Raw genomic sequence first — 13,591 nt, 5'->3', positions numbered from 1 at the left:
ATAATATATAATTTCTATAATTTTACTAAAGTTTTTCCTAAATTAAGTTTTAGATTAATTCTCGGTTGTTTCAAATTTAAAATTTCACAATATTGATAGTTTTAAATTCAAATAATTATTCAAAACGCTTAAAATTGTACAATTTCAAAAAATGGAATCGTATTGCAGCATTGTTGTTTATTATTATCTATTTGAATTTTCAAAGTAGTATTTTTAAATTTTCCGAGTTTTTGGTGAAGACTTAAACTAATAAATCAATTCAAATTGGAAAATATTTAATTGGAAATTTTCAAGAGTTAATAATAGTTTTGTAGGAAGATTTGATATCAATAAATTAATAATTGGGTTTGAAATAACCAAAAGAACAAAATGGAACTAAGTAAATAAAATTGATACAGGAATAAACGCATAATTTCGGTAATCTTAAATGTTTAAAATAATTTTAGAGTTCTGAATTTACATTTTGAATGCTGAATTTACAATTTTTGTTTTTAATGGATTTAATTTTGTAGGTTTGATTATAAAAAAGTTTTAATATCACAATTTTTGGTGAATATAAATTTTTTCAGTTTAAAATAAAGTTCGCATTCGTTTCAGTTTCAAGGTTCTGAATTCGAATTTTTTTCATGTTTAAATGCTTTCCATTTAAAATTCTTATTTAGTTTGAAAGTATTACTATTTAGTTTATAATTTCGTTATGTAGTAACAATTTCAAATTCTAGAATTTCAGAATTTTTTTGTCTTTGAAAGATTCAATTTAGTTTTAAATATTAATTGTGCATCTTAGCATTTTTCTTTATCAGACGCACAAAAATTTCCTTATCCTACTTTTATGATTAAAAATCAATTGATTTCTTGTAAAAGGGTTTGCTGATGCTTATCGATCATATATGTGAAAAAACTGTGTTTCGAAAAAAGATTTAATTTTTTTTGTAAATCGGGAGAAATCACGTATATTTACCGGGAGAACCGGGAGAACCGGGAGAAAGCCGGGAGACGAAAATTTGAAAAATAGTGCTCCCCCCTGATTTACGGCCCCTAACGAATGAATTTAATTGCAGAACAACCACGAAAAACGATAATTCTCAGCGCCCAGGACTTTGCAGCCCTCTCACAAAAAGTCAAGCAAAACGGCACACCACAATTGAAAATACAAACCTTGCCGATTAACAGGACAGTGAAGGTTCAAAATCAGTTGAATATTCTGCCGACGCAGCATGCGAAGGTGGAAAAGGGCACATCAACCGCCTTTGCTCAAACAAATCAACTAAAACTCATCAACTCCATTCCAAAAGTACAAATTCCGAGTGCAAATACGATAGCGACGCCGATTGTCGTGCCAAAAGAGCCGCCACCGGCGGCCTGCACTCCCTTAGTTTTAAAAGACAATCCAAACTGTACACCAATAGTTATTAAGAATGAAATTTCGGAATATATCAACCTTTCTGGTAGACAAGAGAGTGAAATTAAAGCATTGAAGAGACAACAGAGAATGATCAAGAATCGAGAGTCTGCTTGTCTTTCGAGGAAAAAGAAAAAGGAGTATGTTACTGCACTTGAAAACCAGATTTCTGATCTTCAAGAGCGAAATCAACAACTTCAAGCTGTAAGTACCGAATTTTTTTTTATGTTAAATTAATTAATTCATTTTTTTTTCAGAAGAAATTTCATCTTTTTGTATAAAATTGGAACAATTCGGTTGAAAATTTAACTCTTTTTCCAAAGTTTGTCTTTTTGCAACTGTTTAGTTAAATATTAAACTATTTTGTTAAAAAGTTATAGTTTTTGGGTTGAAAATTCTACTGTGTTTTTGAAAATTTTAACTTTTTCGTAGAAAATTTACTTTTTCTATACAATTTATATTTTTCTTATTAATTTCATCTTTTTAAAAGAAAGTTTGTCGTTTTTTTTTAAACTCAACTGTTTTGTTAAAAATTTATCCTTTTGTTTAAAAATTCTTTTTTTTTAATTGAAAATTCATTTTTTTCTTAGAAACTTATTTTTGGTTTTAAAAAAATCATATTTTGAATTTGAAAAGTGAACTGTAATCTTTTTTAACAGAAGATTCCAACTCTTTTTTTGAAATTAGAATTTTTTTAAAATACATCCTTTTTGGTTGGAAATTCAAACGTTCTGTTAAAATTACGTCTTTTTTTGGGCGGGGCGGGGGGGTCAACTTTTTTCACAGAACATTAACCTTTTTTTATTTAAAAATTCATCTGTTTTAGTATAATTTTCATTTTTCTTGGGGAAAAATACGAAGTCATACTTTTTGGCTAAAAACTCAACTATTTAACAGAAAATTACTATATTGTTTACAATTCTTATTTTGGTATTAAAAATTGAACTAGAATATTCTTTGGATGAAAATTTAACTTTAACACAAAAAAATATTTCCAAATTTATTTATTTTGGAAGAAATTTAATCTTCCTTGAATAAAAATGGAACAATTCTGTTAAAAATTTAACTCTTTTTTGAAATTTTGTATTTTTGATTTTTAAAATCACCTGCTTTAGCAGAAATTTCATCTTTCTTGGATAAAAATGCAACTGTTTAGTTGAAAATTAAACTATTTTGTTAAAAAGTCACACCTTTTGGTTGAAAATTCTACTGTGCTGTTGAAAATTTTAACAATTTGGTAGAAAATTTGCTTTTTGTTTAAAATCTATATTTTTAATTTCAAGTTTTTAGAAGAAAGTTTGTCGTTTTTTATTAAAAACTCAACTATTTTGTTAAAAATTCATCCTTTTGTTTAAAAATTTGTCTTTTTGGATTGAAAATTCATTTTTTTTCCTAGAAACTTATTTTTGGTTTTAAAAAAATCATATTTTGAACTTGAAAAGTCAACTCGAATCTTTTATAACAGAAAATTCAACTATTTGTTTCAAATAATAATTTTTTTTTAAATAAATATTAATCTGTTTTGTTGAAAATTGGACGTTTTAAAAGAAAGTTTTTTCGTTTTTTATTAAAAATTGATCTGTTTTAGTACAAATTTAATCTTTGTTGCATAAAAATACAACTATTTGGTAGAGAATTCAACTATTTTTTTGACAATTCATCCTTTTTGGTTAAAAAAATTAGTCTTTTTAAATTGAAAATTCCATTTTTTTTCGTAGAAAATTATTTTTTGTTTAAAATTCATATTTTGATCTTAAAAATGCAACTTGAATAGTTTTTGGATGAAAATTCATCCATTTTTTTTTTAAACTTTTTTTTTTTAAATAAAAATCCATCTGTTTATAGAGAAATTTCGTATTTCTTTTGGTATAAAAATGCAAATATTTGGTAGAAAACTCAACAATTTTGTTAAAAAATAATCCATTTTGGTTAAAAACTCGTCTTTTTGGATTGAATTTTTTTTTCCTTAGAAAATTATATTTTGTTAAAAAAAAAACATATTTTGAACTTGAAAAGTCAACTCGAATCTTTTTAACACAAAATTCAACTGTTTGTTTCAAATAATATATTTTTTAAAATAAATATTAATCTGTTTGAAGAGAAATTTAAATTTTCTCAAACTACTATTATGTTTTTTTGTTAAGAACGCATCTCTTTTTTAAGTTAAAAATTATGCAATTTGGTTGAAAATTAAATTATTTTTTTGTTGAAAATTCAATCATTTTGTTAAAGTCATATTTTTAGTCGAAATTTAAACTTTGTCAAAAATTAATTTTATTCGTTGATTATTTAACTATTTTGTTAAAAATTTGTGTTTTTTTCTGTTTGAAAATTATTTTTCTAAACTGAAAATTTAACCAATATTTTTTTGACTAAAAATTGATTGAAAAGGTATTCTTATGGAGAATTTAAATGTTTTGTTTGAAAATTTGGGTTGGAAATTCATATGTTTTTATTTGAAAATTCAACCACTTTGTTCAAAAGTAATTTTTTGGTCGAAAATTTTAACTTTTTTGTAGAGAATTTGAATTATTGGATTCAAAATACATTTTATTGGTAGAATACTTAACTATTTTGTTGAAAATTAATTTTTGCTTGGTTAAAAATTACTTTTCTAAAATGAAAATTTAACCATCATTAAATAAAAATAAAAATTGATTTTTTTTGTAGTTGAATATCCATCATATTAATTGAAATCTCATCTCTTTGTTGAAAATTGGTTTATTTTTTGGTTGAAATTGAATTTTTCTCTAAAAATTTAACGTTTTTTTTCGATTGAAAATTAGTTTTTTTAAAATGAAAAATGGACTAGTTCGCTTAAATATTCGATTTTACTAGCCGAATTGGATATTTTGGAAGAAAATTTATCTATTTTATTGAAATTTTTTTTTTCATTCAATTAAAATTAATTTTTTTAAACACAAAATAAAACAATTCAGTCGAATATTCAACGTTTTAGTTAAAAATTCATTTCTTTGAATGAAATTTTATTTCTTAACGGAAAATTTTGAAAATTCGTTTTTATTTTCGGTTAAAAATTAATATGCATCGTTAAAAATTCATTGTATTGGTTGAAGATCAACATTTTAATAGAAAATTCACTTCTTTGTTTGAAAATGTACCTATTTTCATGAAAATTCATCTTTTTGGGTTAAAAATTAAACTATTTGTTTTGAAAATTCGATAATTTGGTTGAAAATTCATCTTTGTAGGTTAAAAATTCCACTATTTTTCTAAAAAGTAATTTTTTTAGCTGAAAATTCAACTGTTTTATAGACAATTAGCCTTTTTGGTTTTAAAAATTCAACAAGTTGGTTGCAATTTTATTTTATTTTTTAACTGAAAATTCTGTCTTGGTTAAAAATTAACTTTTGTTGCAAAATTGCCTTTTTTGTTTAAAAATTCATCTCATTCGGTAGAAATTTTATCTCTTTGGATTAAAAAGGTAAGTGTTCAGTTAAGAATTAATCTTATTTGGTTGATGATATTAACTTTTTTTTTAATTTATCTTTTGTCGTTTAATTTCAACTTCTTGTGATTTAAAATTAAAATATTTGGTTACAAAATTAATTGTTTAGTTAAAAGTAATTTTTTAAACTTAAAATTCATCTATTAGGTAACAATTTATCATTTTTAGTTGAAAATTCAACAATTTAGTTTTTAAAAATTCCTTTCTTGATTGAAAATTTTGGGAGAAAAATGAACTATTTTTTTCGAGGATTCGGATTTTTTTAGGTGAATTCAACTGTTTTTTATTTAAAATTAAAATCTTCTTTGTTTGAAAATATCAATTATTATATTTTTTGTTGGGACTTCATATTTTCTGGTTAAAATATGAACCAATTGGTTAAAAACTAATTTTGTTGTTAAAGATTCATCATTTTGGTTAAAAACTTTAAATATTTGTTGAAGATTCATAATTTTAGTTGAAAATTCTTTTTTTTGTGTTGAAAATTTACCTTTTTGTTGAATCAGATAAATTTAGCAACAAATTTTTGTTTTGCATTAACTTAATTAAGTTGGGATTTTGTAGCAACCGTGAAAATATTTAAAACTGATTTGGTTCCTTTAAATTTTATTCTTTACATTTTATTTTATGTAATTTTTTGCAGGAAAATGCAGCTTTAAAACAGAGATTGAGTGAAGTAGAAGAATTAAATGGAGGAAGGAGTAGGGGGAGAAATGTGAACCTTGGTGCAAATAGGAAAAACACCGTTATGCTTCTTGCAGTTCTGTGCATGGTTTCTTTTAACTTTAGCAATTTTGGGTACGTGTAATTTTTTTTTTTAATTATCTGTCTTTAAACTAATTAATTTATTATTTTAGATAAATTCGAGGACTTAATCGCTCAACATATTTTTTATTCTCTTCAACCTTGAAACTAAACTTCTAATTTATTTTCTAAAATTGGAAATCCTTGTAGATGCAATAAAATCCTTTACATCTTATAAAATAATTTGAAATATCCTGGAAATAAATTGATCTTTGGATTCGTTAGGAATTCCTTTAAGTTCTATTTCATTTCACTTATTTACCAAATTTTTCTAGAAATCTTCGAAAATATTACAGAATTTTTTTAAATCGTTTGAAATTTTTTTCTTTTGCAATCCTTTGGAATCGCTTAAAATCACTTGGAATCTTTGGTTTGAAAATTAGAGAAAACCATTAAAATTCTTTAAAATACCTTAAAAACTTTGAAATTTAAATTTATTTTAGATTAATTTAATATAATTTATAAAATATTTAGTTTAAATATTTCGTGAAATATCTTATTTTTTAAATCGTTTTAAATTCTTTCAAATCTTTTAAAAACCCTTAAATTATTTTCTTGAAAAATCGTAAAAATTTATTTAAATAAGTAAAAATTAATGCCTTAATTTAAGAATCCCTTCAAATTTGATTTAATTTAATTTATTTTCCCAATTTCTATAAAACTCTTTGGATGTTCCACAAAATTCTTTTGAATCGCCTAAAATTTTTGAATTATTTGCAAATCCTTTGGTATCCCTTAAAATCCCTTCGAATCCTTTTATTTTTTTCATTTTTTTTTAATAGAAGAAAGCGATTAAATTAAATAGAAATCATTTGAAAAAATCCCTTCAATATTTTAATAAAATTAAAATAATTTATTAAAGTTCTCTCTTCCTGAAATGCTTTAAAATCTTGGAAGTAGCTAAGAATTCCTTGTATTTAATTTTTTTCCAAAGTTCTCTCAAACAAAATCCCAGAAAATCTTTGAAAACTCTACAAAAAATTTCCAAATCCCTTGATATTTTAAAATATTTTGATATTCTTTCGAATCCCTTAAAATCTTTTCCTTAGAAATCGTAAAAATTCAATTAAATAAGTAAAAATTAATCCTTTCATTATTTAAATTAAATTGAACATATTTATGAAAGTTCTCTCAAAAGGGACATTTGAATCAGTCGAAATTTCTGAAATTCCTTTAAATCTTTGTAATGACTAGGACTCCCGTCAAATTTAATTTAATTTAATTTTCAAAGTTCTCTAGAAATCTCGTAAAATCTTTAGATGTGCTACAAAATTTACTGAAATTACTTGAATTGTTTGAAATCTCTTGAAATCCTTCGAAATCCTTTAAATTCCCGGAAATGTTTGGAAATCTTTAAAATTTTATCAAATCCTCTGAAATGTTTCGAAATCTTTGGAAATTCATTATAATCCGTGCAAATATTTTTTGAAACGGACTCAATATTTTACAATTAATTCCCGAAAAGTTTATAATGTTACCGAAAAGAAAATTCTCAAATAATAAAATTCCCTGAAGGAAATTGACCAATTATAAAATATCCGAACTAGAAAATTCCCGAATTTAAATAATTTTTTTCTCACTGTTATTTATTGATTAAAAATACAAAATAATCAAATATTTGTATTAAAAAATTATTTTTAATGAATAATCGAAAAAAGTGTTTATCCAGAAATATATTGTTTTTCCAGTTATAGTTATTTTAAATTCAAAGAATAATTATTGTATTTTTAATAAATAAATAATATTTCTAAAAAAAATGTTATCGTTTAAATTCTGGTATTTTATAATTCGGGAATTTTCTAGTTCGGATATTTTATAATTTGGCAATTTTTTATCAGAAATTTTATTCGGCAATTTTTTTATTATTTATATTATGTTTAAAAACATCATAGACTTCTTCTAAACAAAAAAAAGGTTTTTTATGAAGAAACATAGTCTAAAAATATATAAAATAATATCCATACAAATAATAATTGAAATTCATTAATTTAAAACTTTTTTTCAATGCCATAAAGAATAAAAAATTATATAACATAGAAAAATCCAAATAACTATTTCTTAGCAGTTTTAAAAAACTTTAATTCGAATTTTAATTAAATTATGATAAATGAAAACAAGAAAATATATATTATCAGTTGGTCTTTAAATTTATATAAATATAATTTTTATAAGATTCTTGAGAATATTAAAAAAAGGTTTTTCAATATTTTAAATATTTCAGAAAAAAATCTAGAATATTTTAAAGAAAACTTGATATTTTATAGGATTTTACAAAATATTTATTATGAATTTTTTTTCAAAATATTGAAAAATCATTTAAAATATAAAAAATTGCCTTATAATCTTCTAACTTTTCTCAGGAATTTAAAGAAAATCTGTTTCTTTTCTTGAAACCTTTCAAAAAATTTTTTAACTTCTCAAGTTTATTTTTGAAATCTTTAAAATTTTACATTTTCAGAAAGCTTTTAAAGTTCAATATTATTTTTGAATTATTACGATTCTAATAAATATATTTCTTGAATCTATTCGATTTTTTACTTTATTTTGTATTTTTTAATCTTACTAAATTGAAACATTTTGATTTAAAATCTTCTACACTCTTTTTCGAAATTTTAATATTAAATTTTATAGTTTTAAATTCCTTTTTTAGTTTTCTGTTAAAGTTTATTTTTCAAAATAACGAATCATTTAAAATTTTCACACGAATATTAGGGAAATTATTTAGTTTAATCTTGGCAGACCTTCTAAACATAGTAATCTTTAAAAATTATTCAAATTTTTCCTGATTTTTTTTTAATTTTGCAAAATTATACAAAATTGCATTAAATATATTCAGATTATTCTTAAAAAAATGCTAACATCTTTTCAAATCCTTTTGGATAATCCTTTAAAATTAATTTTTCGAAATAAAAAATTATTTTAATTTTTCCTAGGAACCTAAATTTTTTATTCCAATTATTAAATTTTATGATGAATTAAAATGATTTCTTTAGAAATGTTGTATACAAAGTTAATGGTCCAGAAAATTCATAAATAAAAATGCTACGTCGCGAATTTTGAAATTCGGCAATATTATCATGGTGGCCACTCGACCGGAAAAGCTGGAAAACCGAGAAATAATTGGGAATTTTATGAGACAGGGAAATGACAGTGGATTTATTTTTTGACCGGGAATCTTATAAAATTTGTAGAATACAAATTTTGTCCAACTTTTATTTCAACCGTTTTTTAAATAATTTCGTTAAATTGTGATTCTTATCAATTATTATATCATTTAGCTTAGAATGCTTAATTTCAAAAATTTTTCACTTCAAAAATTTTCCATTTTACTTTTTAAGCATATCTTTTAATTGAAATAATTTAAAAATTAAGTTTTAAAGGCTTAAAAAGTGAAAAACTAGAAGCTTTTCAGAAGAAAAATGAAAGTACAATAAATAAATGCAGTAAATATAAATAAATACATTTTTTAAAATGGATCTGTAATTATTTCAATCCGAAAGTCTTGATAAGGATTGAAATTAATATATCATTTGTTCCGATAATTTTATTTTTAATTACAAATTTTCGTAATTTATCAATAATATATTTTTAATTCAGAGTTTCAGGTATTTCTTTATATGTAAACGAGCGTTTTACTATTTTCAACTTAAAAATAAATCTATAATAATATAGTCATCATTAAAGGTTTTTAATAAATTTAAAATATTGTAAGTTTAAATTATTTAATTTTTATCCCATTTAATTTGAAATTTCTTAATGTAGAAAAAGAATAGGAATTTAATATTTAGCAATATTTCACTGTTCATTAAAGATGAGTAAATTGAAACCAATTTAAACTGAATTGTTTTACATAAAAAGCTTTGAATCTTTCGATTTTCGAAGAACTTTTAATCTTTTAGCGTTACAATTTTAATTGTTCTATTTGAAAATTGCTAATTTGTAAGTCAAATTGTTAAATTTCGACGTATAAATAACAATTGAATACTTAACATTTGTAGTAAAAATTTGAGTACATAATTTTAAGAGAAATTTAGAAGTTTTGAAAAGATTCAAAATAAAATGATTTTAACATTATTCCAGAATTTCTAAATATATTTTTAAATTAATCGAATTCTTCCTACAATTCTTGGAAAATCCTGCAAATTAAAAAAAAATCCTTAAAATCTTACATGTCCTTCTTTGATAATTTTTTTAATCTTTTAAAATCTTCTTAAAATTTTTGTTACAATAATTTTTCTAAGTGAAAAATCATTTTCAATTTTCCTAAGAATCTTAAGATTTTTTTTATTCTTTTGAAGTCTTGCAACTTAAAAAAAATTCTAATTTTTTTGTTTGAAATATGCAAAAATCTAAATTTTATTTTAAATTCGACTGTAAGTATTCGAAATCGTTTTAATTAATTTCAATTAATTTGAATCTTTTTAAATGCTTCTAAACATGTCTTAAAATTACTCTAATTTGTTTACAAATAATACGCTTTCTATTGTTATTTATAAATTCAAACTTTAAGGGTTTTTTTTTAATTTGCAGGATTTTCTAAAAGTTATAGAAAAAATTCAATTAATTTTGAAATATATTTAAAAGTTTTGACAAAAAATTCAAAAATTATTTTGAATTTGAAAAAATTTTAAACCACTTCTAGATTTTGAAATAAAATTTTAAAGCTTTTGAAGGATGCCTAGACTATTTAAAATTCAAATAATTTAACTTCTAATTTAAAAACTTTAAGTTAAAAAAAGTTATTTTTCAATTTTTAATATGTCTTGCTTAAAATTACTCAAAATAATATAATTTTGAACATTTTTAAAGATCATTGCTTGATTCTTTAATTTAGACTATTGAAAATGTTAACAAGGATTTATATTTTTGGAACTTAATCTGAATCTTTGTGCTCTATGATTTATAAAAGTTCTAAATTTTGCAGTTTATTTGCATTTCATTTAACATTGTTTAATTGAAAAGTGTTAGTAACTTCCATTTTATAGTTTTACATTTTTGAGCATTTGAATACACAATTTTTGAATTGAAAAACTTTTATACTTCAATTTTTAAAGTTTGAAATTCAAGGGTTCTACTTTAAATGCTTTAATTTATCGTTTATTGTTTATTACTTTAAATGGAAAAATGTTCAGAATATAGTTTGATTTAAAATTCGGGTATTTGGTTGAAAATTAATATTTTTATTGAAAAATCATATTATCGGGTTGAAAACTTAACCACTTGGGTAAAAGTTGAACTACTTTATTAATAATTGAAAAATTCTTTTTTTGCTGTTGAAAATTAAATTTTCTTTCTTTAAAATTAAATTTATTTTTAAATTTGAAAAGTCAACTATTTTGTTGAAAATGATTAACTTTTTATCGAAAATAAATATTTTTGGTAGAAAATTGGTCTTTTTGTTTCAATATTCGAGTATTTCAACTACATCGGTAAAAGTTGAATTACCTGGTTCAAAATGTATTATTTTGCTTAAGGATTCATCTCTTTGGTTGAAAGTTTAACTGTTTTGTTGAAATATATTTTTTATTTTGTTTTTCAAATTAAATTGTTTAGTTGAAAAATCAAATATTTGTTTGCAAAGTATTATGTTGAAAATTTATCTTTTTTGGTAGAAAATTAATCTTCTTGATTGAAAATTTGTCTTCTTGGTTTTCTGAAATTACTTCTTGGAAGAAATTTGCTCTTTTTTGGTTATTTTTTATAGAAAAATTATCTATGTGATATAAAATTCGGGTACTTGGTTGAAAATTCATATTTTGATTGAAAAATCATATTATCGGATTAAAAACTTAACCACTTGAGTAAAAGTTGAACTACTTTGTTAATAATGTATTATTTTGTAGTAAAATTCTTTTTTTACTGTTAAAAATTAAATTTTCTTTATTTAAAATTAAAAATTTATTTATTTTGTTGAAAATTCGTATTTTCTGATAAATACTTAATCTTCTTGTTTGAAAATTTTTTCGTCTTGGTTTATAAAAATTATCCCTTGGTAGAAATATCAATTACTGCATCTTTTTTTTTAATTCATCTTTGTTGGTTGAAAATTCAACTACTTAATCGGAAATTCAACTATCAGGTTGAAAAATTGAAATTTTTGGTCAAGTTGAAAATTCAACTATTTTGTAAAAGTACAGCTATTTTGTTGAAACTTGTATTTTTAAACGAAAATCAATCCTTTTTGTAGTAAATTGATCTATTTTGTTGAAAATTCGAGGATTTAGTTAGAAAATTTATTTTATATTTATTTGTTTTTTTTTTATATTTATTATTTATTCTACTTTTTTTTCTATCCACTCTTAAGCTAAAATTTCTTCTTTTTTGGTAATTTTAGTGTTTTTCAAACGAAACCAAAAATAGAATCAATGTCAGCCCACATGCCTTTGCCAAATGTGAGGCGCACGAGGTCCTTACTTTGGACAGAGCCTGATCCTGAAGATACAAATTCTTCGACAGAGAGTTTCAATGAAACGATGCATCATCCGATGTGTCCAATGTTCATAAATCAAACCGAGTCGATACGCTTGGACTACGAACTTCGACGCTGGATTGGCGGCAATTCGGACGAAGATAATTGGACGAAACCGACAAAAACCGAATTGGAGGTGAAATCATTGGGCGAATTTTTATTATCAAAGCCCTCTTTCGTTCAGAAAAAAATTATGGACAGGCTCAAGCCACCAACGAAAAAGAAACTCGAGCCCAGACAACGGTCGACTAATGTCCCATCGCAAAATAACAATGCTGTCGAAGTCTTTTCACCGACTCTCAAAGATCATGCTGAACTTTTTGACGCTCTCAGGAGGAAAGACGACACATTTTATGTTGTTTGGTTCAGTGGAGAGCATTTATTACTTCCGGCTTCGAGGCAGAATAATACTGTTAGGCCAAAAATGTCACTTGTATTCCCTGCACTTCCGGTTAATGGTAAGTTTTTATTCAAGTAATCTGAAGCAGGGTGGTCACTTCGTCTGAATTTTATTGAAAATTCTTTTTTTGTTTTGTTTTTGAAATTAATTTTTTTTTAATGAAAATTCAACTTTTTTTTTTTAATTGATCGTTTTTAGTTAGAAATTCAAGTTGCAAGTTTAAAATTAATGTATTTTGTTAGAAATTCGTTCTCTGATGGTATAAATTTAATCTTTTGTGAGCAATCTTTTTTTTGCTTGAAAATTTAACAGTTTTTGTAATATTTTCTTTCTCTTGGGCCGAAAAAAAATCTTTCGTATTTCAAAATTCAAATGATGTTGAAAAGTCTTTTTTTTTTAATTTTACTAATTTTGATTAGAAATTGTAATCTTTTTTGGTTGTAACTTTAACTTACATATTTTTGGAATGCAAATTTAATTACTTGTCTGAAAGTTAAACACTTTTATTAAGAATTATTTTTTTGGTTGAAGATTCATCACTTGATATGAAAATTCGTTTTTTTCTTTTAACTGACAATTTTTAAACTGAAAATGTAACTATTTCAATTGAATATTCCATAATTTTAGTTAAAAATTAACCTCTATGGTTGAAAATCATTTTTTTCAACTAAAAATTTAACTATTCAATTTTTGGTTGAAAATTATTTATTTTAGTTGAAATTGCGTGTTTTTTTAAATTAATCTTCATGCTTGGAAATTCATCTTTTTGGTTGAAAATTCAATATTTTGAGATAAAAATTAATAATTTCAGTTCTATTTTCATATTTTTTATTTAAAATTAAACTTTATTAGTTCAAGATTCATCCTTTCAGTTGAAACTTCATCACTTTATTTAAAAATTCAACTATTTTTTTTTAATTTGTTATTTTAAAACTAAAAACTGTGACTTTGGATGAAAAAGTTTTTTTTTGTAGTTAAAAACTGTTTTGTTTACATTTTTTTACATTTTTTTAAACTGAAAATGTAACTACTTCAAATGAATATTCC

General features: G+C 22.9%; 1 protein-coding gene across 2 annotated transcripts in view; it reads left to right on the top strand.

The window, feature by feature from the left end:
* The window catches only part of LOC117179988 (cyclic AMP-dependent transcription factor ATF-6 alpha), a 66,377-nt gene that overhangs the window by 41,118 nt on the left and 11,668 nt on the right, over nt 1-13,591 (top strand). For both annotated transcript variants that reach the window (XM_033372258.1, XM_033372259.1), the window contains exons 5-7: nt 1,062-1,606; nt 5,515-5,669; nt 12,010-12,602. In XM_033372258.1, the coding sequence (XP_033228149.1) occupies nt 1,062-1,606; nt 5,515-5,669; nt 12,010-12,602 (1,293 nt within the window). The remainder of the gene's footprint in view (nt 1-1,061; nt 1,607-5,514; nt 5,670-12,009; nt 12,603-13,591) is intronic.

Source organism: Belonocnema kinseyi, chromosome 9, assembly GCF_010883055.1.
Source record: "Belonocnema kinseyi isolate 2016_QV_RU_SX_M_011 chromosome 9, B_treatae_v1, whole genome shotgun sequence".
Lineage (NCBI taxonomy): Eukaryota > Metazoa > Arthropoda > Insecta > Hymenoptera > Cynipidae > Belonocnema > Belonocnema kinseyi.
The sequence above is the reverse complement of the archived record's forward strand: the minus strand, read 5'-3'. Positions and strand labels throughout refer to the sequence as shown.